The following is a 27656-nucleotide window of genomic DNA, read 5'->3' as shown; positions in this document are numbered from 1 at the left end:
ACCCGCGTCTCCCATCCATGGCCTGTAAGTTCTCGCCCGTTCTCACGGCCAAGACTTATGGAGCCGCTGTACAGGCTGCCTCTGCCTTGGACACCATGGCTCTCCTGCAGGTATACCAAGCCACTAAAAAAGTTGCATGAGAGTAGTTCTGACTCTATGCTAATGCAGGAGCTGTGCAACAGACCTTGCCTTACGAGCAAGTCAACGAGCCAACATCCCCTTGATCAGATGATGGCCACATTAGTGGTCCAGGAACGCCATCTCTGGCTGAACCTGGTGGATATGCATGAGACCGATTGCTGCCGAGAGCTTTGCCCAGCAGTTCTCGGCTGCCCAGAATTAGATCCTCCCCCAGAAGCCTGCTGATGCTTTCACACTGCAGCACCTGCTTGGCCCCTGCACCTTACATTTCACTGCTGGTTATACTCTGTATAATTGTGTATGTGACGAATAAAAATCTTGAATCTTGTTACAGAGGATGCCCCTGCACAGCCTCAGCAGCAGCAGTGTCCATCTAGGCAATAGCAGGGAGCTGGCTGCAGGGAAGGCAGCACCACCACTGCTGCTGAGGGGTGTGTTTTCTTAAGCACACATGTGGTATTGTTTACAGTTTCTGGTTCACTTGCAAAAAGGGCAGTGTGAAAGCAAACCGCACCAAACAAGCAAAAAAAAAAAAACTAACAAAATCAACATTGTATTTGGTCCGGACCAAAGCAAGTGAACTAGCGGACTTTTCTGGTGTGAATACACCCTGAGTCTCTGGAGATCTGCACTAGAACTCTCACATGCTGGTGTGTCTCTCTTTGCTATCGGGTATGCATCTTACTCCTAGATTAATCTTTGAGCAGTTGATGTTGTTTATCTGAATTGTAACTGAACCTAATTCTGAATTGGATTATCTTTAATTATGCAATTGGTATGATATATTTTTACCTGACAAATAAAATGTTATATTTATTCTGAATGCTTCTGAATCACTGACTAGTAGATCATGTGAAGGCTAATGTTACCTCAAATCTACGGCCAGGATAGGTCAAACTGAAGATGAATATATGGAGCAGTAGGCACGTCATCTAAGACCCTCTGATTTTTGTCTATTACTGCTTTTAGCAAGTCGTATGGGAAAAGACTAAGTAAACTATACTTTTTGTCAAGAGCAAGCAGTAGGCAGCCGACAAAAAAAGTATGTCAATCTACACCCTCTGACTAAAAATCAGACTGGCGAGTTTGTGATCCGCACAGGCCATGCGAGACTCAAATGCAACATCGGGTCCCTGATGAATGAATAATTGAAAGCATGGGATTTTCAAAATAATCAAGTATCTAAAATACATAACTCGTATCTGTGACCAGTTTTTAATTAGAAATAGTCTAAATTTAATGATCACTTGGAACTGGAGTCAGATTAAACTCTGAGCTAGACTGAAATCTAAACAAAATCCTGATAAATTAAGCGAACTCTGCAGAAGCGCAGGTAAAAGGCCTACACACAGAACACATTCGAGCTGCAGGCCACTGGTTTTCGCTGTTGGTCCGGCAGGTGGTCCTTAGACCCATGTGTGTATTCTTCCATGGTACGTGGAAGAATACACTTCCACGTACAGAATCCCATTTTGGTGAGCTTGTGTCTTTCCTTTGGCAGACTCTGCTCTGCCATCCCTGAAGGTGTTGACTACCCAGTCCATATGTGTAATCTCCACATTAGCCAAATTTTTGACTTGTTTTACTGGTGTGACTGACTACCAAAATTAAAGTTGCATGTTGCCACCTATTGCCAGCATGTTGCTCTAAATGCTTCTGGCTGAATAGTGTATTTAGATATTTTAACATAGTAATGTTAAGTAATAAACAACAACAAAAATAAAATGAACCATTTATTGAAGTCACTAGATTTTTAATTGAAATAACATCTGCAACCCAGACTTTCAAATGTCATACAGACAAATTGCTTAAGATACTATAAAATAACCCATGACATGAGCAATTCATATTGTTAGTGCATTAACCATTATTACAAATTAATGGCAGATTCTATAAACCTAGATTACAATTACTAATTTAAACAAATGTATACATTTATACCACATGAAAGACAAAAAACAACAACAAGACAAGTTAGCACATTTTACTACTGTAATGCTAATGTTCTTCACGGATGGGTGTACAATCAGAGAAAAAGCTGTTCTTGAAGTTATTTAGACCTCTCTTTTTACCCCGGAGAAAACTGGAAGTGCTGTTCATCACTTCAGAGTCATCACTGTCACTCTCGTCAGCAGGAACTGGTTTCTTTTCAAGCTTTAGATCTGCAGGCAAGTGCCCCATGTCTCCAATCTCCTTCTCATGGTACAAAAAAAAAGAAGAAGAAAAAAAAGGTGTTTGAGGAAGACTTGAGCACACACAGAAATGAAAGGCTGTCATTTATTCCCAATTACCTTCATGACATCCCAAACCAATATGCTATTTTCTAGTAGGTACAATAAAATTTTCAAAAAGAAAAATCTGTTTCAATCATGTAAATAAATGTATATAAATACCTTTTCTTTATTATTACTTAAAAAAAGTTTTATATGTTGGCTTAAAGCATACTGATGTGGTATTAAATCTTATGCAACCATCTCAGGCATGTGATCAGCTAGAGACAAAAAAAGAAGGAAAATCCAACCATGCCCCATGTCACACCCACAAACCACGCCCCCAGCACTTATTAAAAATTTATATTTTAGCACATTAAAAGATATATTTTATATTGTAATACATACGATTGTCCTGTAAAAAATAAAAAGCAGCATTTAATAATTATTATAACAATATTACATAATATAATAAAATACTACAATATAGCAATGTATATAGAATTGTTATTATCATTAAAGTACCTGCCAAAAGTTTGGAAACATTACAATTATTAATGATTTTGAAATAAATATCTTCTGCTCATCAAGGCTGAATTTATTTGATCAACAAAGTTTAAAAAACAGCAATATTGTATTTTATAGCAATATTGTATAGCAAATTTAAAAAAAAAAGTTTTCCATTTTAATATATTATAAAATGTTATTCCTGTAATGCAAAGCAGTGTCACATGATCTTTTAGAAATTATTACAATTTATTTGACTCCAGAAACATTTCTGATTATTATCAATGTTGAAAACAATTTTGCTGCTTCATATTTTGTGTGGAAATGGTGATACACTTTATTTTTCAGGATTTTTTGATAAGTATAAAGTTTAATGAACAGCATTTATCAAATACATTAATTAAATGTATTAATGGATTTATTAAATAGAAATAATTTTAAATGTCTTCACTCACTTTTTATCACTTACATGCAAGATGAATAAAAAAAGATTTTTTAAATCTTATACAAATGTTTGAGTGGTATCATTGTTTCCACAAAAAATATTAAGCAGCAAAACTGTTTTTAGCATTGATAATAATGAGAATGTTTTCTTGAGCAGCAAATCAGCATATTAGAATGATTTCTGAAGGATTGTGAGACACTGAAAATTCTCTTTGTAAACAAAACAAATTTATAAACATTTCTAATGACGAATGTTGCTTTCCCAAATGCAAATTGAATAATTTGAACGCTTTTAACTGCAAAATGGCGCCGCGAGCTCGTGCGGCGCTCTCTGGACCAGTCCGTCCATGATGGTTTAGGAGTTTATTTAGGTAATAGCTTAAGGCCATTTGCGAGATTTCAAATTTTATGCAGTAACCAGAAAATTTGCTTCAATGTTTTTTGGAGATGTGAGTTCCAGGGAATCCATGGCCATTTAGCATACCAGTGCACTTTTTACATTATGTACAGTTATCACATTATGAGTTGCTACATGGGATTCTTTGTCTCTGGTTAAACATTATATAATTTGTTCTGGGTATACCCAACAACAATTGTTACTCCCAATGTATTATTTATACATAAATTTCATAACTATTTTTATTTAGCTTTAATCTTTTTTTTTTTTTTTGCAATCAAAATGACTGATTTTGTGACCGTAATATCCATAATTTTGTGGAAAGTTTGTGATGTTATTTTTATAATTAAGACACCACATTTACCATGACACTTTAGATCAGGGACACTCAAATCTGGCTCGCGAGATCCACTTTCCTGTACAGTTTAGCTCTAACCCTAATCAAACACACCTGAGCATGCTAATCAGTGTCTTCAGGATCATTAGAAAATCACCGGTAGGTGAGTTTGATCAGGGTTGGAGCTAAACGCTGCAGAAAAGTGGATCTCGCGAGCCAAATTTGAGTTTCACTGCTCTAGATCTACAATAGTCATACATGACCAAAAAAAGCAAAGGATCGTGTACAACATTCTACAGAAATTGAATCAAATATAAAATAACACTGCACAGTCTTCACTGTGTGAATTACATATACTCATCCTTATTCAAGCTGCATGTGTACAGCTATCCACTGTAATTATAACTGTAATTACTGTTATATATTTACACCTGTGAAATCAACCCAATTAACTGTAAGGGGCAAGGAAAACAACTGTCTTTGTGAATACTCGCCAAGATGGGGGATGTAATTTTGACATAACTGTGTCCATTGGACCATACAAGCTTGGGACAAACAGTTTTTTTGTGCGCACGCTTCAGTCTGCAAAGGAACTACATAACACAAATTAAAGGGGTGGTTGATTGCGATTTGACTTTTTTAATATTAGTTAGTGTGTAATGTTGCCGTTTCAGCATAAAAAAAAAATATCTGCAAGTTACGATGTGAAAGTTCAATGCAAACGGAGATACTTCATGGGTTTGTGACATCACAAACCCAGATAAACCCCGCCCCCAGGAACATGCAACAAAGGGGCGAGGCCAAGTTGCGCTGCTTTACAGAAGAGGAAGAGTTGTTTCCATGCTGTCAAAACTTGGTCTGCACCATGATTCTAATGGATTCACAAGTTTCAAAATCAATGTTCTAATCCTGTTCCTCACGTCCCCCTGCTCTTCACACACCCTACTCTGCATCTCTCTCTCTCTCTCTCTCTCATTCAGATCATCAGCTGACCTGCTCAGCTCCAACTATAAACTGTTCCAATTCTACACTTTATATGTATAGACAGACAGATATTTTTCACATAGCTATGAGAAGCGTTAAACATGGATGTACACGCGGTTTCTGTGCTGTATTAAAGCTTTAATCAGGATAAAACTGTAGGCTATATTAAAAGCTAACATAAGGAGTAGCATTTACAAATAACAGCACATCTAAAAGAATGAGACAACAAAGAAACATGCCATTCTGAAACGTCCTGTAATAGCCATGCTTGCACGGGTTCTGCGCGATCCTCTTCACTAATATTCTCTAGGTCTCAATCAGGCTCAAAATGATAAAGTAAACGATGATAAGTAAACCACTCCTTTAATATATTTTTGAGATTCAATGATTCAAGCTTCACCCAGACTTTAATTGTCAAATCGTAGTTTAACATCTAAGTTTTACAACTTTCTTTTAAAGGTGCCATAGAATGCATTGATACAGTATTTTAAATTGTTCTCTGATATCTACACAGAAGGTATGTGGCTTAGGTAAGGGCAAAAAATCTCCAGAAACGATTTTACATGTCCATTTACAACCGTAGGATTTCTCCCTAGAATGAAACGGTCTGTTATTGGCTTATTTGGCAGGGTCATGAATAATAATGAGCTCTGCTCTGATTGGCTGTTTCACAGTGCTGCTCAATGTTGAGCCCTGCTCTGATTGGCTGTTTCACAGTACGGCTCATCAGCAAGAAGGAAGCACAGGGAGGAAAATATATATTTAAATACTTTCTCTCGCAGTTATATCGTCGGGTAATTATACTGTATATAAAACGCGGGCATCAGGGAGCCGTTATTAATATCTGGAACATAACATTTATTTTGTTATTTTCGCTGTTGTCCGCGCTTGTTTATTTACAATACCTGCAGAGCTTCTGATGGTTCGGCCGGCTTAGAACAAGGGCGGGTTTATGCAAATGTTGGGGGCGTAGTGATCCCGACTGTTGCGTCACAGTCGGTGTTATGTTCTGATTCGCCTGTTTTTCAGTGGTATTTTTTAATCACGAGATTTACATATGAAGGAGGAAACTATGGTGTTTGAGGCTCACTGTATGTCATTTCCATGTACAGAACTGTTATTATTTAAATATGCCAGGGTAAAGACAGTTTTTTATTCTATGGCACCTTTAAAAATATTGTAATTTGACATTAAAATTTCATTATACCATGGTCTGCTGAATATTCAATTCTCATTGAATGGAAGGTGTGCATTAATGCACAGGTAGTTCAAACCAATTTAAATTACTGTTCTGAATTAATGTTTTCCTCTGAAGTAATGTTTTTTTTTTTTTTTAAGTCGGTTTGGATAAAAGTGTCTCCTAAAAGCATAAATGTAAATGTAATATATTGCCTTCGTAGAAGCATGAGCAAACAAACATGTAGAGATGTAATTGTGCATTCACAGAAACATTCAACAGCACAAAAACTGGTCAGCGCTACTGTGCAATTTACTAATAAATAGCTTGTGTACTGAATTGCTAAAATATATCTCTCAGTAACAAGGTGGTAATGTCACTATTTTTGAAGTACAAGAACTGCAGAGTAATAGATGCTGGGGGGGTTATAAATTTAGAGCTCCAGTGGAAGACCGTGACTGGATCTAAAACAACCAGATAACACACTGCTCATATTTGCATTTGTGATTTTTTTGAAACCACACAAAACCTGCACCACCCGCTAAACATGTACACTTAGCACAGAGTGGCTCACTGTATTACATGACAGAATAATTGTCGAGTCTTTTTTAGTTCACAGCACAAGTTAGCCAAAAATGTGGTTGTTATTCCAGAAAATTTATGAGAATGACCTCAGTTATAGAATGTGGTTGTCACTCCATTAACCTAAATAACCTAATTAAATAACCTAAATGTGTATTAAAATAACTGCATGAAAGACTTAGATGCATCGTATCCTGTATCTATGTAAACAAAGTCGAATAAATATACGGCATTTTAAACACCTCTTCCTTCACACATTTGTACCTTTCCATCACTTCCTTCCCTTTACTCAGCTAACTCAGAATAATCATATGGAAAATATGCCAGGGCAAATGAATTAACCGTTATCTGTGCTATCACTTGCAATGTCTCAGACTAGTACTATGGTCTCTTGTCCAAAGAAATAGACTAAAAGGTAAAAAAAATAAAATAAAATAGAGTTCAGAGATATTTTCTCCCATCCAAATTACCGAAGTCTGCTTATCTTTGATCCTAGCCAATGCACCTTCCAACTGTTATTTCATGTATCCATTTGGAGAATGTTTATCTTGGTCTTTGTACTCAAGGAAAGGTTTCAAAACACTAATATTTTATGTAATTATGTAACCAGATACATATCATACACTTCAAACTATGCATCCCTCGGTTTGTTTCCATGAATTATAATAAATTGCTACATTTGATATTATTCTGACTTATTCTGAAATGACTGGCTCTAGTAGATTTTGTTAAATCTGTGTCCATGGTTAAAGGGGTCATCGGATACAAAAGACACTTTTACGTGTTGTTTGAACATAAATGTGTGTTGGCAGAGTTTGTACACATCCACCCGATAATAATGATAAAAATCCACCCAGTGTTTTTTTTTTATTTATTTTTTTAATCCCTATAAATAATATCCGCTTTCTCAAATCAAGCCGTTCTCAGACACTTGGCTGTGTGACGTCACACAGACTCAGGCCCCTCCAAAGATTGTTGATTGACACTGGTGTTTTTACCTTAGACCCGCCCTGAGTGAGCTGCCATCAGTCCGCCATTGTTTCGACGTCGGAGCAGAATGTCTCCTAAGCGACTGAGGTGTTTTGTTATTGGATGTAATAATGAACATAAGCAGTCATCATTTACTCCCAACCTCTGAGCCACTTAAGACGCAGTGTATTATCTTTGGTTTTGAAGGTAATGCTCCCCCATCTACTTAAATACATCTATGTTCATGCGAATCATTCATGATCCAGCCTCACCTACAGAAGTGAGTATAAGGTTCTTTTATGAATCTTTGCAAATCGGCTTTTATGTGCTAGTTAGCAAGTTCCCAGTCTAAAGTAAACAGTCTCATGGGAATGGCTCATCACACCATGGAAGAGCAAATCATTGGTACAACCCTCCCCACTCTCCAAGAACTGTACTCATCCAGAGTGAGCAAAAGGGCTGGTAAAATCACTCTGGACCCCTCACATCCAGCACACTCCCTCTTTGAACTGTTACCGCCCGGTCGACATTACAGAGCTCTGAGCACCAGAACGACCAGACATAGGAACAGTTTCTTCCCTCAGGCAATCCATCTCATGAACACTGAACAATAAATGTGGAACACGCAGCTATAATACATTATCCATTCACCACACAGATTATTTTATTTTTATTTTCTCATTTCTAATTTGCACATACTTGACCTGTACATACATAGTTGTCTATATTATATATTGTGTTTTTGCTGCTTTGTACATTGCCTATTTGGTCATTTGTATATTATTATTTTATTATCTGTGTCCTGTCCTGTTGCTGTCTTTCTGTTGCACTGTGGAGCTTCTGTCACTACAACAAATTCCTTGTATGTGTAAATATACTTGGCCAATAAAGCTCATTCTGATTCTGAAGAGAGGGGCGGGGTGAGCAGAGCTCATTAGCATTTAAAGAGATATGCACTAAAATGGCTTGCTGTGTGCAGAGCTGTTTTTGGCAAGGTAAAAAGGGTGTTATTTTACACTACTTTTACATTAGACTTCATTAAGACACTAAATATTAACTTGTGGAAAATGGGCATCTGATGACCCCTTTAAGTACAAACTAGAACGCATGTTAGATGGAGTATGGGGCACATCAGCCGAGATTCTAGATTTCTGACTAACTTATGCAGATGCATTCACTAGGAGGAGCTAGACAATAATACTATTGAAAGAATGGAAACCATGGCCGTTATTTCATAGTACAAGCCTTAACTTCTGGTTACTGTCTCAATGCAATTCAAATTGTTATATAGTTATATTAACTATAGGGGGCTAGACAAAAATACTATTGAGGTATACATACATAGCAACCATGTGACGACAATAGTACTAGCTATAAACTATTAATTGAGCTTTAACTAAGTTTATACTTTGTATGGGACTAGACAGAACTACTATTTAAATATCAGCCAAAGACTAGAAATACAAAGACCGTTCACTCCTGCACTTATGAATGGAAGAAACTGCAATGCGCAAAATGTAGTCCCGCCTTCTAAATGAAAGTGCCAATCATTGATTGGTAAAGTCATTGTGTCACTGCAGCAGCCGTTAGATGCTCCGATTCCCATAGAAACCTGAGGCTGGACCAGCCGATGCACATGCAGTCATAAGCGCGATGGAACTACGCATGCACATTGGGTGGTCTAGCCTGAAAAATACGCTTTTTAAACGCTATTTGAGCATAAGAAACAACATTCATGGGGCAGTTCTTTTCACATTTTGTTGCTGATTTGAAATATGTAAATTTAATCGCGAGTTCAGTGAGCAGTTTTTGAGATTTCAGGATTCCCCCATTAATTTAGATAGGACTTGGTCTTGTTTGAGCTGCCCGGAGGCTTTGCAAATATGGCGGCCGAGTGAACGGACTTTCTTTGAAAGGGACTTTGATATCAGCATTCATGGATGGCCTATTAAATGGTATTATTCATAACCTCTGGGTAATGATCAGACTACAGAATTTGTGACTGAGATTTGCAGTAACGGTAGGTGCGAGACTGAGAAACATATTAGCTTATAGTTCCAAACCCTGTTTTTAACCCAGTTGTATACGTCAGGAATGTATACATCATTTTATGAATACCCAGGATTTATTTTGTTAACCCCTGGTAAATTATGGCCAGTGTGAAACAGGAAGCAAGACAAACTAGAATTTCTTTTAGTCAGGGTTTAGAATGACCTAGGGTTAACCATTTCAAATGTGAGAATATTTCTATGGATTCCTAATGAATGAGCACAATTTAAAGTATTTGAATGGACCTTACAACAGTGTGCTGTGCATAGATAATTGGATATTTTTCTCTAATGTATTGGTCTTCTGTATGAATATTTCATTTAACAGTCTTATTTTTGTGGCAAACAACAACAGTACATTAAAACTGAGGTCATAGTTAACTTTTTCTTGCAGATACTTCTGGCTTATGTACTTGTCGCTTCTACAATAATTTTTTGTTAGATTGGACATGAAAAACCATACAATGAAACTAGAGACTAGCAATTATTCAGTCACGCTTTATATTTTAATATTCTTTTATATATATTTAATATATTATATTTTTAAGGCATTTTGTTTTTATAAATCATTTTATAAATATCATTGTTTTTGAAAATGTTGTAAAATGTTTGAACATTCCAGTGCCATAAAAAGGTAAAATCATCTGATATTTTAATTAGCTATTTTACTGATCTTGACAGTCTGCAAAAAAAAAAAAAAAAAAGTCTCCAAAGATCATGATATCTCAGTGTTTTTTCTGCACATTTGTATCATTCCCCCGACACACCCCAACCAAAATGTGTTTATTTTAACAAAACTGCTTTTCTAATACCAAACTATTTAGGGTTTCCATTTCAAGAATTTCATTTTGGACAGTTGAGCCAAAAAGAAACATGTTCATGTATTGAATATAAATGCTTGTATGAATTCTATATTACATCAAATGGAAATATGCTAAATATGGAAAAATATGAAAAAGCATAGCAGTTTTCCTTTTGGATTGAACTATTCCTTTAGAAAGAAAAAGACTTCACTTTTGGTCTTACCTTCTTAGTAGGTGGAACACTAGGGGGTCTAAAAAAAGTAGCATCTCGTGGGCTGACTGCTGTAGGGTCCTCAGAAATTGCAGCAGAGTCCTTAGACACATCACTTATTTCAGTCTGATCCTGTGGACAATATTAGAAGTAATAATATCAGGAATTGGCCATCCACAGGGTAAACAATCCAATTTTGACTCTAAAAGAACAATCTACTAACCATATTGCTACGGTTCTCCATGTTGCGACATTTCTCATGGTCACAGACACAATTTTCCCCACAGGTCATTTTTCCCTTGCGGCAGCGACAAAGCTTATTAATGCAGCGCCCCCGACATGCACACTATAGAAGACAGAATCATACATAAATGGCTTGCGGAAAACGGAAAGCCTCCAGGAAGAAACACTATACAGTTGAAACAGCTATATAAAGCTGGTACAAACTCCAAGGCATAACCTGGTGAATATACATGACTGTATCATTCAAGATGTACAATTCATGCGTGTCCCTGTCACAAAACTCACGCCGTTCATTTTCGACTTCTTAGAACCTCGTCGTGCTCTGTCGTTTTTCTCTGGACGCCACTCATCCTCTTCTTTCTCAGACTCTGACGGAGAGATGAGTTCATCGAGATCTATAGGCTCTTGCAGACGTGCCCGAGCAGTGGAGTAGATTTTGGCTTTGGGCTTGGAGGGGAAAAAAGACAGTGGTCAGAATAGACGTCTAAATCCTGGAGGCATGGAACAAATAGTCAAGAAGCCTGAAGCAATGAGGTTCACCTTAGGTGGAACATATTCAAAAGATGTATCAGGTGACTCATTCACAGATGAGAGGACTTTCTTTGCACTCGTCAGCTGGGCCAGAAGTAATTTCTATGGAGATCCACCCACAAAACAAAATGTTTTAGGCTTCAGAAAATTGCCTACACAACTTATATGGAAAACGTAATTGATCAATTCCGTTACCACTTTGCTAAATTACAGTATGATGAAATTGGTTGAATGAAAAGTGAAAAGGTTTATACCTGTTTGTACTGTTCATTTTCATCCTTGAGTTTCTGGTTCTGATCATTGAGTTCTCGCAGCTTTCCAATTTCCTCTTCCTGTGGCAAAGCAATATATATATTAATTTATTATCCTTATATTTTTAAACGTTCACTCACTGTTTTACTTGGCGATTGATGTCATGTTTAATAGGTAACTCTGACACTGAATGTGTGCAATAAGACAATGCCTGCATACCACATCAACCCAAAATTTTATCTTTTTTCGTTGTACTTTACATATTACACAAAGAAACTTATACCCAAATTCAACAATCATTTTTGTTGCAGAACAACCAGTCTATGGATGGCCAAATTACTCAAAATTAAATCATTAAATAAATGTTGAAATATATAAATAATCGTTAAATGCATAAATATTTATTTCCTCCACATTTAATTTTCAGGGTTACGGTTGTCGGCATGTCATTCAACAATAGTGGGCATCACCTTTCAAACTCAAATTCTTTGGCCTTTCTAGTTTAGGTGCATCATGTTTTTAGCATAAAGCTATGACTGAGCATGGTACAGGAATGGCTTGTTTCCACCGAGCGGTATGGTTCAGTACAGTACAGTGTCATTCTCACACAAAGAAGAAAGAGCGACAATATCGGTTTCTCAATACCAATTACACAAAATTCAAACTTGCATCCTTGGTAGTTTGAACTTGGCAAGTTCGACTCGGGAGTGCAAACTCCTGAGGATGGGAGGACTCAAGTCAAGTAATTCTGCAAATGGAACAGCAGCGTAGGCTACTTGATAACATCAAACAGCTCACCTTGGCTCCGGTTATCCGCACTATACCATATGTACGTATATTTACCATAAAACGAAATATGACGTCAAACACCACTGCTTCTTTTCCTTATCATTTGAACATATCAATAATAGCCACAAAAATGTAGTTTAGACAATGCGTACATACATTACAAAAAAACAAAATATGATATCAAACACCACTGCCTCTTGTTTTCATTTCACTGTTTTCATTTTAAAAATATAAAACATTAATATGTGGTTCAGGCAATATGTGCATATATACTCTGATTATCTTCACTGTATGTATGCATAATAAAGTGCAATGATACAAAGCACAACTCTGCCTCTTTTTGTTAAATGTCTGTTTTAATGAACACTAATAGCCATTATAAAAGTATAAGTACAAAGTATAAGAGGTTTATATAATAGGAAATAAAGACAGAAGCAAACAATTAAGTCAAACGTATGCAACAAAGTCAGCACTGTACTACGGTAAACTTAAATATATAAAGTTATGAAACAACTTTGTGCTCAGCCAAAACGATATGACCAGGAACAAATAATAGATTAATGAGACCAAAGATTACCTGTTAGATACAGCCTACCCAAAACTAATTATATCTCATGTTTAACCACTACAGAGACATCAGAGCCAGTGGCAAATGTCAGACGGACTAGCTGAGGTAAGGCTGCTCTCAGTAGGATACATGAGCACTGAGCGCCCTCTGATCGACTGGAGCTCACATCTCCGAAATCAGCATAACAAATGTTCAAATAGGCGTTAAATAGGCCAGAACCATGAAAATGAAACGTGGAGGCAATAAATAAATGCATTTATTTATGCATTTAACGATATACCCATATATTTCAACATTTATTTCATGATTTAATTTTAAGTAATTTGGCCCTCCATAACAGTCTTGTGTTCATTTCATAAAAGTATAGAGACATCCACACCTGAAACTTTAGACGCTGCATTAGCTCGTGCTCCCGTTTAGACACCTCCTGCTGCTCCTTCAGTTTCTCCTGTGCCACAGGCTTACTCTGGAGCTGACCAAGGAGATACAGCACCTGGGCAATACATCAGACACAAGGCATGAATGGAAGGCCAATATATTGAAAGAAAATATATGCATCTCAGTTATCTTTTGTTGGATGCATTTATATCAGAATGAGCTTTATTGGCGGGTATGTTTACACATACGAGGAATTTGTTTTCGTGACAGAAGCTTCCGCAGTGCAACAGGATGACAGTGACAGAACAAAAAAACACAGATAAAAGAATAAAAATAGTACAAGTAAATAGGGAATAACAATATACAAATTGACAGTTGTATGTACAGGTGTAATACTTCTAAACTTATATTATATACTTATAAACAGCTAAGATGGAGCCGAGCATGGCAGCCACAGTGCTTAGCTCTCCAGTGTTTGTACTGTTTTTGTTAGTTCTTTCTGTTTTTTATTTCTCAAACACGATCAGTTTTACCAGGGATGAACTGCTGAACATTCGGCACAACACACCACAAAATCTTTTACCGGATTTCGATTATTCCGACGTTTTGCTGAACATTGTAGTTGGCGGAGCTGATCAAACGCTTTAGGACTCGCAGATGGGGAAGCGACCCAGTGCACTCGTAAAGCTCAGACAGTGCAGATTCAGAACGCCGCTACCTAGCATCCAGCTGGTGAATCTCCGCTCTCTACTCAACAAAACCGACGAACTCCTTCTGCTCTCCCGGATAAACAAGGATTTTTCAAACTCGGCTGCTCTGTGCTTCATGGAAACCTGGCTGAAAGACGCCATTCCAGACAGCGCGTTAAGTCTGCCGGGCTTTCAGCTGTTTAGAGCGTACCGCAACGCAGAATCAATGGGGAAAATCGCACGGTGGCGGGACATGCTTTTGCATCAACGAAAGGTGGTGTACAGATGTAACTGTTAAAGAATATGTGCTGTCCCGATCTTAAAACACTTCATTAACTGCAAACCGTTCTATTCGCCGTGGGACTTTTGCTCGTTCATTCTGGTGAGTGTTTACATTCCTCCGCAAGCGCACGTGAGCTCAGTTTTATAGAAACTTGCTGATATGATCACAGAGAGTGAGCAACAACACCTGGACTCCTGGACACCTGTTTTAATCATTCTCTGGGACTTTAATAAAGCAAATTTCTCCTGTGAACTGACAAAACACAGACAGCACGTTACATCTCCCAACAGAGACAGTAATATACTGGATCACTGTTACACAGCAATAAAGGATGCATATCACACTGTCCCACGGGCAGCTTTAGAGCTTTCTGATCACTGTTCATCTCATACCGACCTACAGGCAGAAACTGAAATCAGCTAAACCTGTATTAAGGACTGTAAAAAGATGGACTAATGAAGCAGATCGGGATTTACAAGCCCGTTTCTCTCTCACTGATTGGACTGTTTTTGAAGCTGCTGCCACCCATCTGGACGAGCTCACACAGAGACTGTAACATCATATATCAGTTTCTGTGAGGATATATGCATTCCTACCAGGACTCATTTAACTTACAACAACGACAAACCAGGGTTCACTGCAAAACTCTGTCAGGCCAAAGAAGATGCTCGCAGGAATGGGGACAGAGCCTTGTACAAACAGGCCAAATACACACTGAATTATTCCGAAAAGCTACGGATTCAGTTCTCTTCTAGTGACACTGCTTCCGTGTGGAAAGGTCTGAAAGACATCAATTACAAGACACCATCCCCCAGCACTGTGGAGAATCAACAACTGGCAGACGATCTGAACGAGTTTTATTGCAGGTTTGAAAAAACACCATTCAGACCCCCTGCAACCCCTGTCTCCCCCACACCTGCAATTCAGGTCAGTGAAGATGACTTGCACCAGGTCTTCAGAAAGAACAAGAGAAGAAAGGCACAGACGGTGTGTCACAAGCCTGCCTAAAAACCTGTGCTGATCAGCTGGCCCCCATCTTCACACAGATCTTCAACAGATCACTGGAGCTGTGCGAATGTGGCCATGAAATCATTTGAAAGACTGGTTTTGACTTATCTGAAGGACATCACTGGACCCCCTGCAATTTGCCTACAGAACAAACAGGTATGTGAAAGCTGCATTCAATATGAGACTGCATTATGTTCTGCAGCATCTGGACAGACCAGGAACTTATGTGAGGATCCTGTTTGTATACTTCAGCTCTGCTTTTAACACCATCATCCTAGGGGTGGGCGATATGGGAAAAATATCATATCACAATTTTTTTTAGAAATATCACGATTCTTTGTCATGTTGGTTTTACTGTTTTGGTTTTAAAAAGTTGTCTGAGCATTACAGCCAAACTAGAAAGACAAAGCCTTTCAAGGTAACAAAAAAAAGACATGGCAGATATTTAGGCCAAAGTGGGCGAAGATAAAAATCTTTGTCATCATTTTATCTTTCTTATTAAAAAATAAGAACAAAGATACACCTTAAAAATACACATAATATACAAATAAAACAAACAGTGCTTTATTTTCATGTACAATAGGTGTATTTAGCAGGAGCATTCAATGAAATTGAATGAACAAATATAAAAAAACACTAGATAGACTGATTCCTAAAGCAACTGTATTAAAGTTTTTCAGTCAAGAATAGTGAGTGATTTTTCTCTTTGCGTTTTGTTGTTTTGTTAACGTTAAATGAATAGTCCCCCCCAAAACTAAATAATCTGTCTGTCAATTCTGTCATAATGTTTTATTTTTTTACCATCATTTACTCAAAAGTAGTTTTAAACCTGAATGAGTTTCTTTCTTCTGCTGAACATAAATGCTATTTTGAAGAAGGTGGAAAACCAAACAGTTGCTGGTCCACAGTGACTTCCATAGGATTTTTCTTTCCTACTATCAAAGTCAATGTAGACCAGCAACTGTTTGGTTACCCTCATTCTTCAAAATATCTTATTTTGGATTCAGCACAAGAAATTAATAGAGGTTTGGGACAACATGCGAGTGAGTAAATAATGACAGAAATAAAATTTTAGGGTGAACTATCCCTTTAATGACAGTCGACAGCATGTTTAGTGTCCTGTCCCTTTAAGAGCTGCACGCATCTAATATACAGGCACGCATCTGTTTCTCTCTTAAACATTTACTTTTATTTTAGAGATAACCAACTGTGTCTGTATGTAAACCTTGTGTGTTTTGACAGTATTAGCGCAAAAAATAAGTTAGTTGAGTAATCAGGCGCTGTTAGACAGGCTTTTTAGTGTGCGTGCTTCAGGTGTATGCGCTCAGAAAAGGCGCACGTCAGACCAGCACGCGAATGAAACATTTAACCAGCAAGGCTTGTATGCAAATAATGTACTTTTGCAATCGTGAATAAGTGCAGTGTCCTGTCAGAGTAACTTTACTGCTGTATGTCGTGTTGTACAGTATATAGAGACGGAGGCACCAGAACTGTATTTGACAATGTGCGCTGTAGCACGATACTATGATATTTCTTCAAAAGCAGATCGTGGAGACATTTTTATCAAAAATCGTCATATCGCACACCCCTACATAATCCCATCACTCCTCCAGCCCAAATTAACTCAGTGCCCACCTCCGTCTGTCAGTAGATCACCAGCTTCCTGACAGACAGGCAGCAGATAGTGAGGCTGGGAAAATTCTCATCCAGCACCCGCGCCCGTCAGGGATGTGTTCTCTCCCCACAACTCTTCTCCTTGTACACCAATGACTGCACCTCTAAAGACCCCTCTGTCAAGCTCCTAAAGTTTGCAGACGACACCACACTCATCGACCTCATCCAGGACGGTGACGAGTCTGCTTACAGACAGGAGGTTAAAGAGCTGGCTATCTGGTGCAGTCTCAACAACCTGGAGCTGAACACGCTCAAAACAGTGGAGATGACTGTGGACTACAGGAGAAACCTCCCTGCTCTCCCCCCACTAGCCATCATGAACAGCACTGTGGCTGCAGTGGAGTCATTCAGATTCCTGGGCACCACAATCTCCCAGGACCTGAAGTGGGACAATCACATTGAGTCCACTGTGAAAAAGGCCCAGCAGAGGCTGTACTTCCTTCGCCAGCTTAAGAAGTTCAACCTATCACAGGAGCTGCTGAAACAGTTCTACTCCACAATCACTGAATCCATCCTCTGCACTTCTATAACTACCAAAATCTGCTACCAAATTTGACCTCAGAAGACTACAGAGGGTAGTCCGGACTGCTGAGCGAATCATTGGTACAACCCTCCCCACTCTCCAAGAACTGTACTTATCCAGAGTAGAAAATCACTCTGGACCCCTCACATCCAGCACACTCCCTCTTTGAACTGTTGCCGTCTGGTCGACACTACACAGCTCTGAGCAGCAGAACGACCAGACACAGGAACATTTTCTTCCCTCAGGCAATCCATCTCATGAACACTTGAGAATAAACGTGGAAACACACATGTTCAGCTCCAGGTCATAATTAAGATACAAATTGAATTTGTAATAATCTATTCAACTGTAAAATAATACTGGACAGTCTTCACTGTATAAAGAGACAGTAATGACAGACAGCAGCAGGTTTATTTAGGCTGCAGTCTCATTAAGACCTCATGCAGGGATCTAATATACTCTTACAAAGGGCTTACACAGTAAGCATACTTTTCTTTTAGGAGCATTTGTCATCCCAATTAAAAAAATTAAATAAAATTTAGGAGCGCCTTCTGATCAATCAAAAATTCTGATCAAAAATTTGCCTTCCTAATACAAGGTGATATTTGAATCCTTAAAGTGATTTACAGGGGCATTTACTTTTTACCTTTGGCATTTTTCTAATTTTATTAAGTTTTAATAAAATTTTATTAAATTTTAGAATTTCTAATTAAAACAATATAATAAGTAGAATAAGACAAATAAGTTAGCAATCATATGACATTAGTATTAATAAAAAATGTATTTGCACTAAAGAGGTGACACAGAAGAACATAAGTGGCTTGTAGGTACGTTTAATGAGGCTCAGAGGTGGCATGAGTGCATTTAAATTAATAAATTCATGATGAGATTAATGTTAAGTATAAAATGTTGAATATAGAAATATTAAATTTAAATAACTGAAAATATACTTTAAAAAAGAAACTGAAATCGCCAGCAGGTGGCGGTATGTCACTGATTTTATCACTGAATCATTTATTCAATTGATTCGTTCGAACATCTGATTCATTCAGGAATGAAGCAAGTGACTGTTTATGAATGGGTAATCATGAATCACTGACTCACTAGATTAGTTTAAACATGCAGTTCGTTTTCAGAGATGCGTAGTGCTCAGCTTTTACTTTATTTGGAACTATTTTCCTTGATGAAATGGCACAAAATCAGGCAGTAGTGTTATATTCAGACAACGTAAGTCACTTAATATTAACTTCTTGTTTATTGAACTGTTGTATTAAATCAATATCACATTTGCAAACTCCCTTAATGATCTTGAAAAGCGGTCACTCTCAGTTTACCATGATCTGTGGGCTCAAAAAACGGTCTATATACTGTAATAGAGCGCGCGAGTGAGTTCTCTTTCACTTTAAATGAGCAAGACTCAAAAGCACGTGCAAATGATAGATTGTGTCATCTATCATCGCGTTATAAGCACAGAACCTGCGGGAATGAGTATAATTATTAATAGCCACAAATCCGCGCCGAAATTGAATGTATCGGAAACACTGATTTGCATTGGTGCAGAATGAGAGGGACAAGTACAGTACAGCCAAGCGGATTCACACTGGCTGATAGTTTCACGTTCGCCATAAAGTCGTGTATGCTTAAAGCTGCAGTCCGTAAGTTTTGACACTGTCGCCATCTCTGTTTGAAAACCTGGAATTGCAGCTCTTTGCGGAATTATCTTCCTTGCGTGGGGTTGTACTCTGTCACGACTTCAACACGGATGAATGTAATGATTTGAGGAGTATGTTTGGCTGTAAGTCACCGCACTGTGTGGATACTGTACTTAGGAATCACAGATTCTAGCCTACGTCTTGAAATATATGACCCAAATAAGAATTTTCACCGCATATTGCCATCTGAACAAGTCTGCCACGTTTCTTCTGACCAACTGAGGAAAAAAGCAATACAAGAAATCGCGCTACCAACGGTAATTAAATCTAACGATCGGTTAGCTCATTTCACATCTAACCGTGCAAATTATTATTGTTATACTTTCTCAAATTATTAATATGTTAACAACATCAGCACTGCGGGACAATGAGTAGGCTATAGTGTGCATTCGCGTGTCGATTTCAATTTCAGTACAGTCTAATCTCTAATTGTAATACCATTCGAATTTCATATTAATAAATTATTTTAACCCAAAAAGCAAACTATGCTCCCTTCGAACTGGTTGTCTTTAAAATACAAATCTTTTGTAATCCCAGGCTATCTGCAATCAGAAGCACATTTAAAACTGGAATATAATTTAATTTCATTCACGTTTCATAAACACAATCGTTTCTGGATTACAATCCACCATCAAAATTATACATTCCAACTGCTGTGAGAAAAGACTATAAACGAGCCGCCACCGGCAGGATCCTCACATGCGATAGCCTACTAGAATAACTTCTTTATGTTTATAGACGTGATGTAATGGCACAGTGCCGTGCTTGAATTTCCCGCTAAAACCTACCCGTACCAATCAAATTAGAAAACATTATAAGCTAACCATTGTGAATCGGGCTAAAATAGGGTGTGAACACTGGCTGGTTATGTACTTGCTCAAATGATTGATGATGATTGATTTCAGATAATTTTTAACCCCAAAAAAGTTACGAACTGCAGCTTTAAGGTTGAAAATAAATGTTTATAGTGAATGCCCCTATAAATGTTGTTTTAGGTTTACGATTTAGTTTTAAATAATCCAAATGATGCGTGTGCTAAGCGAGCGAACGTCAAAGATCATGCAACAGAAGTGCTCTCTCTCTCCTTACCGTTAAAGGGTTACTCCACCCCAAAATGAAAATTTTGTCATTAATCACTTACCCCATGTCGTTCCAAACCCGTAAAAGCTTTGTTTGTCTTCGGAAAATCGGTTTAATGAAGCGACGAGAACCCGAAGGTCTTACAGGTTTGGAAAGACATGAGGGTGAGTAATGACAATTTTCCTTTTTGGTTGAAATATCCCTTTAAGGCCTTAATTTTCACAAAATCCATTTAATGCTTTTTAATGCCCCGTGATCAAGATGGTCTATACAGGTGATGGCGCACATAGGTGGTCCAGACAGTCCACACAAAGGACATCTTGTTTATGGAGGAAACTACGTGGGAGGTCCTAAAAGTTGTCCCACAGACAGAATTTGGGTTAAGATTCCTTAAAGACAGACCAGCTAGCATCGCTGTTGAAGAACTGTTACACTACTATCATGAATAAATTCTTCTCCCTGCAAGAACTCTAGTCAAGCTTACTTATTTTATGTATTAGAGAAATGTAGTAAATTGGTGAGCTACCGAAATGACTGCTCAGGCAAATACAGCAAAATCTCATATATCAGCAACACTGTATATCATTGCAAAAGGAAGAGAGCCTTTCAGAATTCAGTAACTGAATCTACATTTTAAATCACCTTTCTTGCATTTAGCTTAAATGGTTCTGCAGTGTAAAAATTACAGAAATTTATAATTTAAACGAAACAATTCAATGAAAAAAAGGGAACTTAGCCTTAAGCTTTACTTTGACAATAGCATTATAACATCTACGAAGCTTCCATTGAAAGCAGCTTCTATGAAAGCAGACCTTCTCCTGGTGTCTCTGCTCCATTTCTACCAGTTGACTCTGATGTTCCATATCCATGGCAGACATGAGCTTGCGCTCATCACACAATATCTTCTGCATATCCAGCAGATTGGTCTTTTCCTGCTTCAGCTCACTCTCCAGCTTGGCATTAGCAGCCTTGGAGGCTACAACCTGAAACAGATGCACAAAAATGTCAACCTTATTACACGACAGTACAAAACAAATAGCTCCATAAAATAAACCAATAATGTGTTCTCTGTGTGAATGGTAGCAAGTCTACCTCAGACATACTGTGACTGACAGACTTGATATTAATTGAACAAAATTGAAGCTTATCTGAATAATTACAATTTTTAGTTAAACTTTTGGAATCAATTGACATTCCTATTTTTACACTTCTGACATTCATCAAACTGCAAATTACTGAAACTCCAATTTAAAAAAAAATCAGTAAAAAGCCCCAAGAAGCCATGTTTTACAGTGATTTTACAGACACAATAGCAATATACTGGATGTAGGGTTACAGGTGTGTTTATAGCGAATTTCCATTATTGTGTGTCCTGGAACACTGTGTTTGCTAATTTTTCACAACAATACTTAAAAACGAATCTATTTGCTAAACAGTTAGACAATATTTTATAATATTGGCACATTAAAGAAACAGGGCGCCAATTTTTCAACAATCCTAAATCACCAGTTTTAGGCAAAAGTGATAATACTGCCCTTTGACAGCTGCTGGGTAAAATACCTTTTTTAAAACATTCACCAATTACATTGTAAAAGTCTTCTCCTAGAACATTCCAAAATGATTTATAAAATTCAGCAGGCAAACCATCTACACCCGGGGCACGTCCTGTGGACAGTTGCATAACAGCCTCTGAAAGTTCTTTATAAGAAACCATTTTATCCAATGTCTCTCTGTCCTCAGGTTTCAAGTTAGGTAGTCCTTTCAACAGCTGATCCATACTCACATGATCACAGTCTTTAGGCCCAAAAAGTTCAGCATAAAAAAAGCATTGCAATTGTTCTAATTTCAATGGGATCTGAAGTTAATGTGCCATGGTCCTTCCGAAGGTAAAGCATATTTTTTTGCTTTACTACTTTACGTTCTAGATTAAAAAATAACTTTGTTGGAGCATCCATTTCCTTGATGGAAGATATCCTTGCTCGAACTAAGGCACCTTTTGCTCTTTCTTCTAAAAGTTTTCAGCTCTAATCTCTTTCTTTAAATCATTAGTTTCACCCAAAGCATTCAAATTAAGCAAATTATACATATAATTAATACCTTTCTCCAACCTTTCAATATTTCTCTTTGCATCCACAGTATTATAAGAAAATTGCTGACAAAAAAAATCTTGATTTGAACTTGTCCTACCTCCCACCACTGAATTACATTTTCAAAATAGTCCTTTTCTAGTTTCCATTTTTCACAAAAACATAAAAAAGTTTCAGAAAAATAACAAATTATGTAACAGTTTAACATTAAAATGCCAATTGATAGTTTTCAGTCACGTGACCGGCTCGAAGACTTGGAGGGCAAAACATCCACAGAACTGCTGCACAAGCATGTCAATTTTTCATCTGTTTCCCAGCTGCAAATATTTAGATCACCTCTCAAAAGAATAAAAAAAGATATTTCTGAACAAAATGCAAGTTTTGGCCATTTGGAATCCATATTAAGCACCCGCGGCAATATTTCAATCATAAACAGTGCGACAAAACGTTGTAAAAACACTTAAAGTGCCTTAATATATTTAAAACCGTAATATTAAAATATTAAATTCAGTAATCACCACATTAATGATGCATAGTTTACACAGGCACGTAAATGAGGCCGGAATATGAACGCAATCCGCTTAACGGTTCAGTGTTTTCCTATTAATGGTTTTCTATGGAAAGCCACTTAATGTGAAAATTGCGTTTATATTCTGACTTCATCCTTTTGCCTGTACAAACTATACATCAATAAGGTGTTCACATGAATTTACATTCTTGACATCACCTTGATTTAAATTTTTTCCAGAATCAATTAGTTCACATTCCCTGCTTATCTGACCTTCCATCTTTTGCACCTCATTTATATCAGACATCTTTACCTCATCTCTTTCAACCCTTTGCTCATTCTCATCCTCATCAGACAACTCCTTTTCCTTCCTTGCACTCACAGTAAGAATGTCCTCATCATTCCTTACTTCCTCAGTAGGAATCTCTTTATCATTTTCCACATCATCAGTATTGATTACCGTTTGATTTCTATGTGAATTCACTTGCACTTCAGTTTCAATTCTACTCGGGCCAGCTACAGCACTAACAGGATAAGATAACCTTACGTGCCCAACAGCACCACATTCATAACAACGCATCTCACCTGTGCGATGCCTTCATACATGCATCGAAACACATTAAGCATTTGGGAATTTAAAAACAAACACTTGTCACCTAAACGACAGCACGTTTCAAATTTGCATTGTTACAGCCAAGTGGAACCATTCTGATTCCACTGGTGAGTTTCCCGAAACCTGTTAACTCACGCTCAATCTCAGCATCAGGAATGAACAGTGGAACATTTGAAATTGTCACTTTACTTGTTGGAGTCAATAATGGTTGAACATGAACAAAAGTACCGAAATCCCGCTTTCAATCAGACGGTGGACTAATTGTTCATCCTTGAGAAAAAACAACCACCGCTTTGTTCATTCGGGACGCAGAGACAATATTTTCATGTCCCACTTTGTCAGCCACCTCTAACAGCATGTCTTCCACAGATTCTCAAGCAATCGTGAAGAATCGAAGAGACAGATGACGCCTGCACACTCACGTGCGACGCCATCTCCGTCTCTGACACAACAATATTAGCCTATTATACACAAACAAAAATGGTCAATTTGCCAAATCAAACTAATCTTGCGAAAAATAACAGAACCCAGTCCAAAAACTCCCAGACGAATTGTATAAATGTCGTTATTTTTATTTTCTTTGCGTACAAAAATTATTCTCGTTGCTTCGTAAAATTCATATTGAACCACTGATGGCAGATGGACTATTCTGACGATGCTTTTCATACTTTTATGGACCTTGATAGTGCCATTTACTATGCAGTCAATGGGACAGTCACAAGCCTCCCAGGTTTTCATCCAAAATATCTTAAATTGTGTTCTGAGGAAGAATGAAGCTTTTATAGGTTTGGAACGACATAGGGGTAAGTGAATATTGACAAAATTATAATTTTGGGGTGGAGTATGTAGGATATCAGAGACCGAATCAGACAAAGTTAAGATTCGATTAGAACATCGAAACCTGAGGAGCCGAAATTTGACAGAGGCCCAAGAAAACAGGACAACGTCATAAATCTGTCCAGATCCTAGCGCCAGGCCGTCTGAAGAAAGCTTAGCCAGCAAGCATCTTTCACAAAACAGCTTACAACATTAAGACAAAAGAATACTTATTAATGTCAAACACAGGAAGGAGATCGTCAAATTTGGGGCAAGTAATCAAGACTGATGGTCAAAGAGTTGGCAGACATGTAAATCTGTGATAGAAATCATGAGCTACAGACTCTCTTGGGCGGGTCTTCCCCCGCCCAAGACAAAGAACCAGACTGAAATTCCTTCCAAACCCCTTGTGACCTTTTTGTACTCCACAGAATGGCACAGAAACTCTTTTTCCATATGCACCTAAAATCATCCTAAAAGGACATTTCTATGCATAACCCCGTATGTAACCCACACTTTTGACTTTCATGTTTTAATCACATATTGGGTAGGTCTTTTTAAAAACTATTGAATAGCTTAAGTGTATTCATGTTTAGTATGCGTGTTTGGATCTTCATGCTTGAAAGGTTTCTTCCAATTAATTCTGTGTCACATGTATCATTCTGGTTATAGAAAAATCACATACAAAAGTATACTTTGCAAGAGTGTGTAAAATTCGGACCATGTGACTGATAACATGCTGATTTATGATGGAAGGAACACCCCTAGCTAAGATAATAGCCTAATTGGTCAAGATACCAGATGGGATGTGTCCAGAAGCAGAGTTTAAAACTCAGGACACCATCAAACTCCCTCTTCCTCTTTTTTTGCTTCAACTTTTGCCACTGCGTTTTTGACACTGCTCTTTGAGCGTGCTCTGGCCTACGTGCCAGCTGCTACCACAATGAGAAGAAAACCCACTAGACTCTTTACATCCCTTTATTCTTTTACTTTATTTTATTTTCCGTTGCGAGTTTCGTGTACTCAGTTAAGTTTTGCCGCCACGCCTCGTCTCCGAGTTCAACTAGAGTCTGTGACCGCCTCAAAACTTCTACCAGCCACAAATACGCATCCTCAGCCAACACCCAAACGTTGGCTTCCCAAGTAGTGTTGCTTTCGTCAACGAAAATTATGACTAAATATTGTCGTCAACGAACCTTTATCACGTGACGAAAACTAGACGAGACGCAACGTAAAAGCTGGTCATGTGACGATGACTATAATTAAATATATAATGCAATATTTTTGATGAATAAAAACGAGACAATGTGTTTTACAAAATAAAAACTATGCTAAAATGTCTCTTCATTTTCGTTGACCAAAACGAGACAAAACAAAATGTTATAACGTTATTTTGTCTCGTTTAGTTGCGTTATTATTATTATTTTGCAGTATTTCTGTTTCCTGTGTCTCACTTCTAGGGTTGCATCAGGTTGCACTGCGCAGACGCAGGCGACGTCACTTCCTCAAGCCCCACTCGCGCCATTATTTAGAAGACGACAAACATGTTAACAAGTTTGGTTGGTAAAATAAATGTTGTAAATTCAAATCAGAGCATCTTGTCTGGCATGCATGTATTCTTAAGTCTTAATAATATAATAAGATAACCTTGTTTGAAATGGGTTTGGCTAAACGAAAATTTTGGTTTCGTCTATAATACTAGCGCAGTGGTGGGCCGTCAGGGGAAGCAGGGCCTTCTCTGCTGACCCTATAAAAAAATCAAATTGTGAGAAAAATGTTTGATTATTTAGGTATAATTTTCATTTGTGCAATGTCCACTAAATTGCCTATGATTAGTTTAGTTGAGGTTGACCTGGAATATCCTACATAAAAAAGTCAGAGGCCAGCACTACAGATAGTGCTACCCTTTTGTTGAAAGACGTCACATCTGATTTGTTACAAGCATTAGTGACAGAATCATCAGCCAATCAAATTTTGACTTTCAATGACAGCCCGCCCTCTGGGTCCAGCTACGTGCCCAGTGCTACCCCCAGCGTTAGACTGCCCCTTTAATCAGGGATTTCCAGGGAACGAGCATGAAAGAAAATGACAGCTGTAGTCATCGGCGCCTACACCAGATCTGGTTGCCGATCTACTAAGAGTCTTAAAATAGTCTGAGGAGTATCTATGTGCATATATCTCATGCACATTGTTGGAGGTGTAGGTGGTGCGTTGATAATACTGTGGTGCGGTGTGTGGATGTCCAGCGTTTGTACAGTTTTGCTGCTTTTGGTGCGTTGTCATTTTAGAGTGACGTGAATGTGCATAGTGACCTGTGTATTGGCGGATTACTTTTACTGACCATGTAGGGAAATTTACCCTGCATTTAACCCACCCCAATCTAGCCTACTATTAAAATAGTTGATCAGCCGTCATTGTTTGCTGAGAGCCTGTGTGCGGCATAATATGAGCATTATATGCATATAGCTGCGTTAGCTGTAACAGATGTGTACATGTAGTTTACAGTTGCTTACTGAAGGCCCTGACTAAAACCCCATGGTATGCCACTGCTACTAGGTACTTATACTATATTGACTGGGTTAAATAGAATTACTAAAGAGACTAAAATGCCATTTTCATCGACTAAAACTAGACTAAATGTCATCCGTTTTCGTCGACTAAAACTAGACAAGAATGTCAGTTATCGTCGACAAACTAGACGAAAATATTCATGGATAATTCTGACTAAAATAAGACTAAAATGCTCAGACTTTTAGTTGACTGAAACTTGACTAGATTAAAACTAATAAAAACTAAAATTACAGCTTCACACAAAGACTAGACTAAAACTAAAATTAAAACAGGCCGCCAAAAACAACACTATTCCCAAGACGTCACTTCAACGACTACTGAACTCTCAGCCAATCTGCAAAGATGACGACAAAAGGGAATCCCTTAGCAACGCAAGCAAGTAACCTCCAGATTCTAACTGAATTGGTGCATTTAATACAAATTTTAGCCTCAAGTAACCACGTGAGTGCGCGTGGAGCCGAACCAACTATTCAAACATCTGCTCACACTTTAGGCCTGTGGCTGTTATATTAAGCTAAGTA

The 27656-nt window shown here is 37.9% G+C and overlaps 1 protein-coding gene across 1 annotated transcript in view; it reads right to left on the bottom strand.

Annotated features, from left to right (window-relative positions):
* Positions 1-1862: 1862 nt before the first annotated feature.
* Positions 1863-27656, bottom strand: part of LOC306862117 (chromosome-associated kinesin KIF4-like) — a 121234-nt gene continuing 95440 nt past the window's right edge. The window contains exons 24-31 of the mRNA XM_079404759.1: positions 21353-21523; positions 13573-13686; positions 11839-11916; positions 11594-11686; positions 11339-11500; positions 11034-11156; positions 10823-10942; positions 1863-2334 (exon numbers count right to left, since the gene is read on the bottom strand). Coding sequence (XP_079260885.1) covers positions 2140-2334; positions 10823-10942; positions 11034-11156; positions 11339-11500; positions 11594-11686; positions 11839-11916; positions 13573-13686; positions 21353-21523 — 1056 coding nt within the window. The 3' untranslated portion in view covers positions 1863-2139. The remainder of the gene's footprint in view (positions 2335-10822; positions 10943-11033; positions 11157-11338; positions 11501-11593; positions 11687-11838; positions 11917-13572; positions 13687-21352; positions 21524-27656) is intronic.

The sequence above is a fragment of the Barbus barbus genome (assembly GCF_936440315.1).
Source record: "Barbus barbus genome assembly, chromosome: 43".
NCBI classification, from domain to species: Eukaryota; Metazoa; Chordata; class Actinopteri; order Cypriniformes; family Cyprinidae; genus Barbus; species Barbus barbus.
Note: the sequence above shows the minus strand (reverse complement) of the source record. Positions and strands in the feature narration are given on the sequence as shown.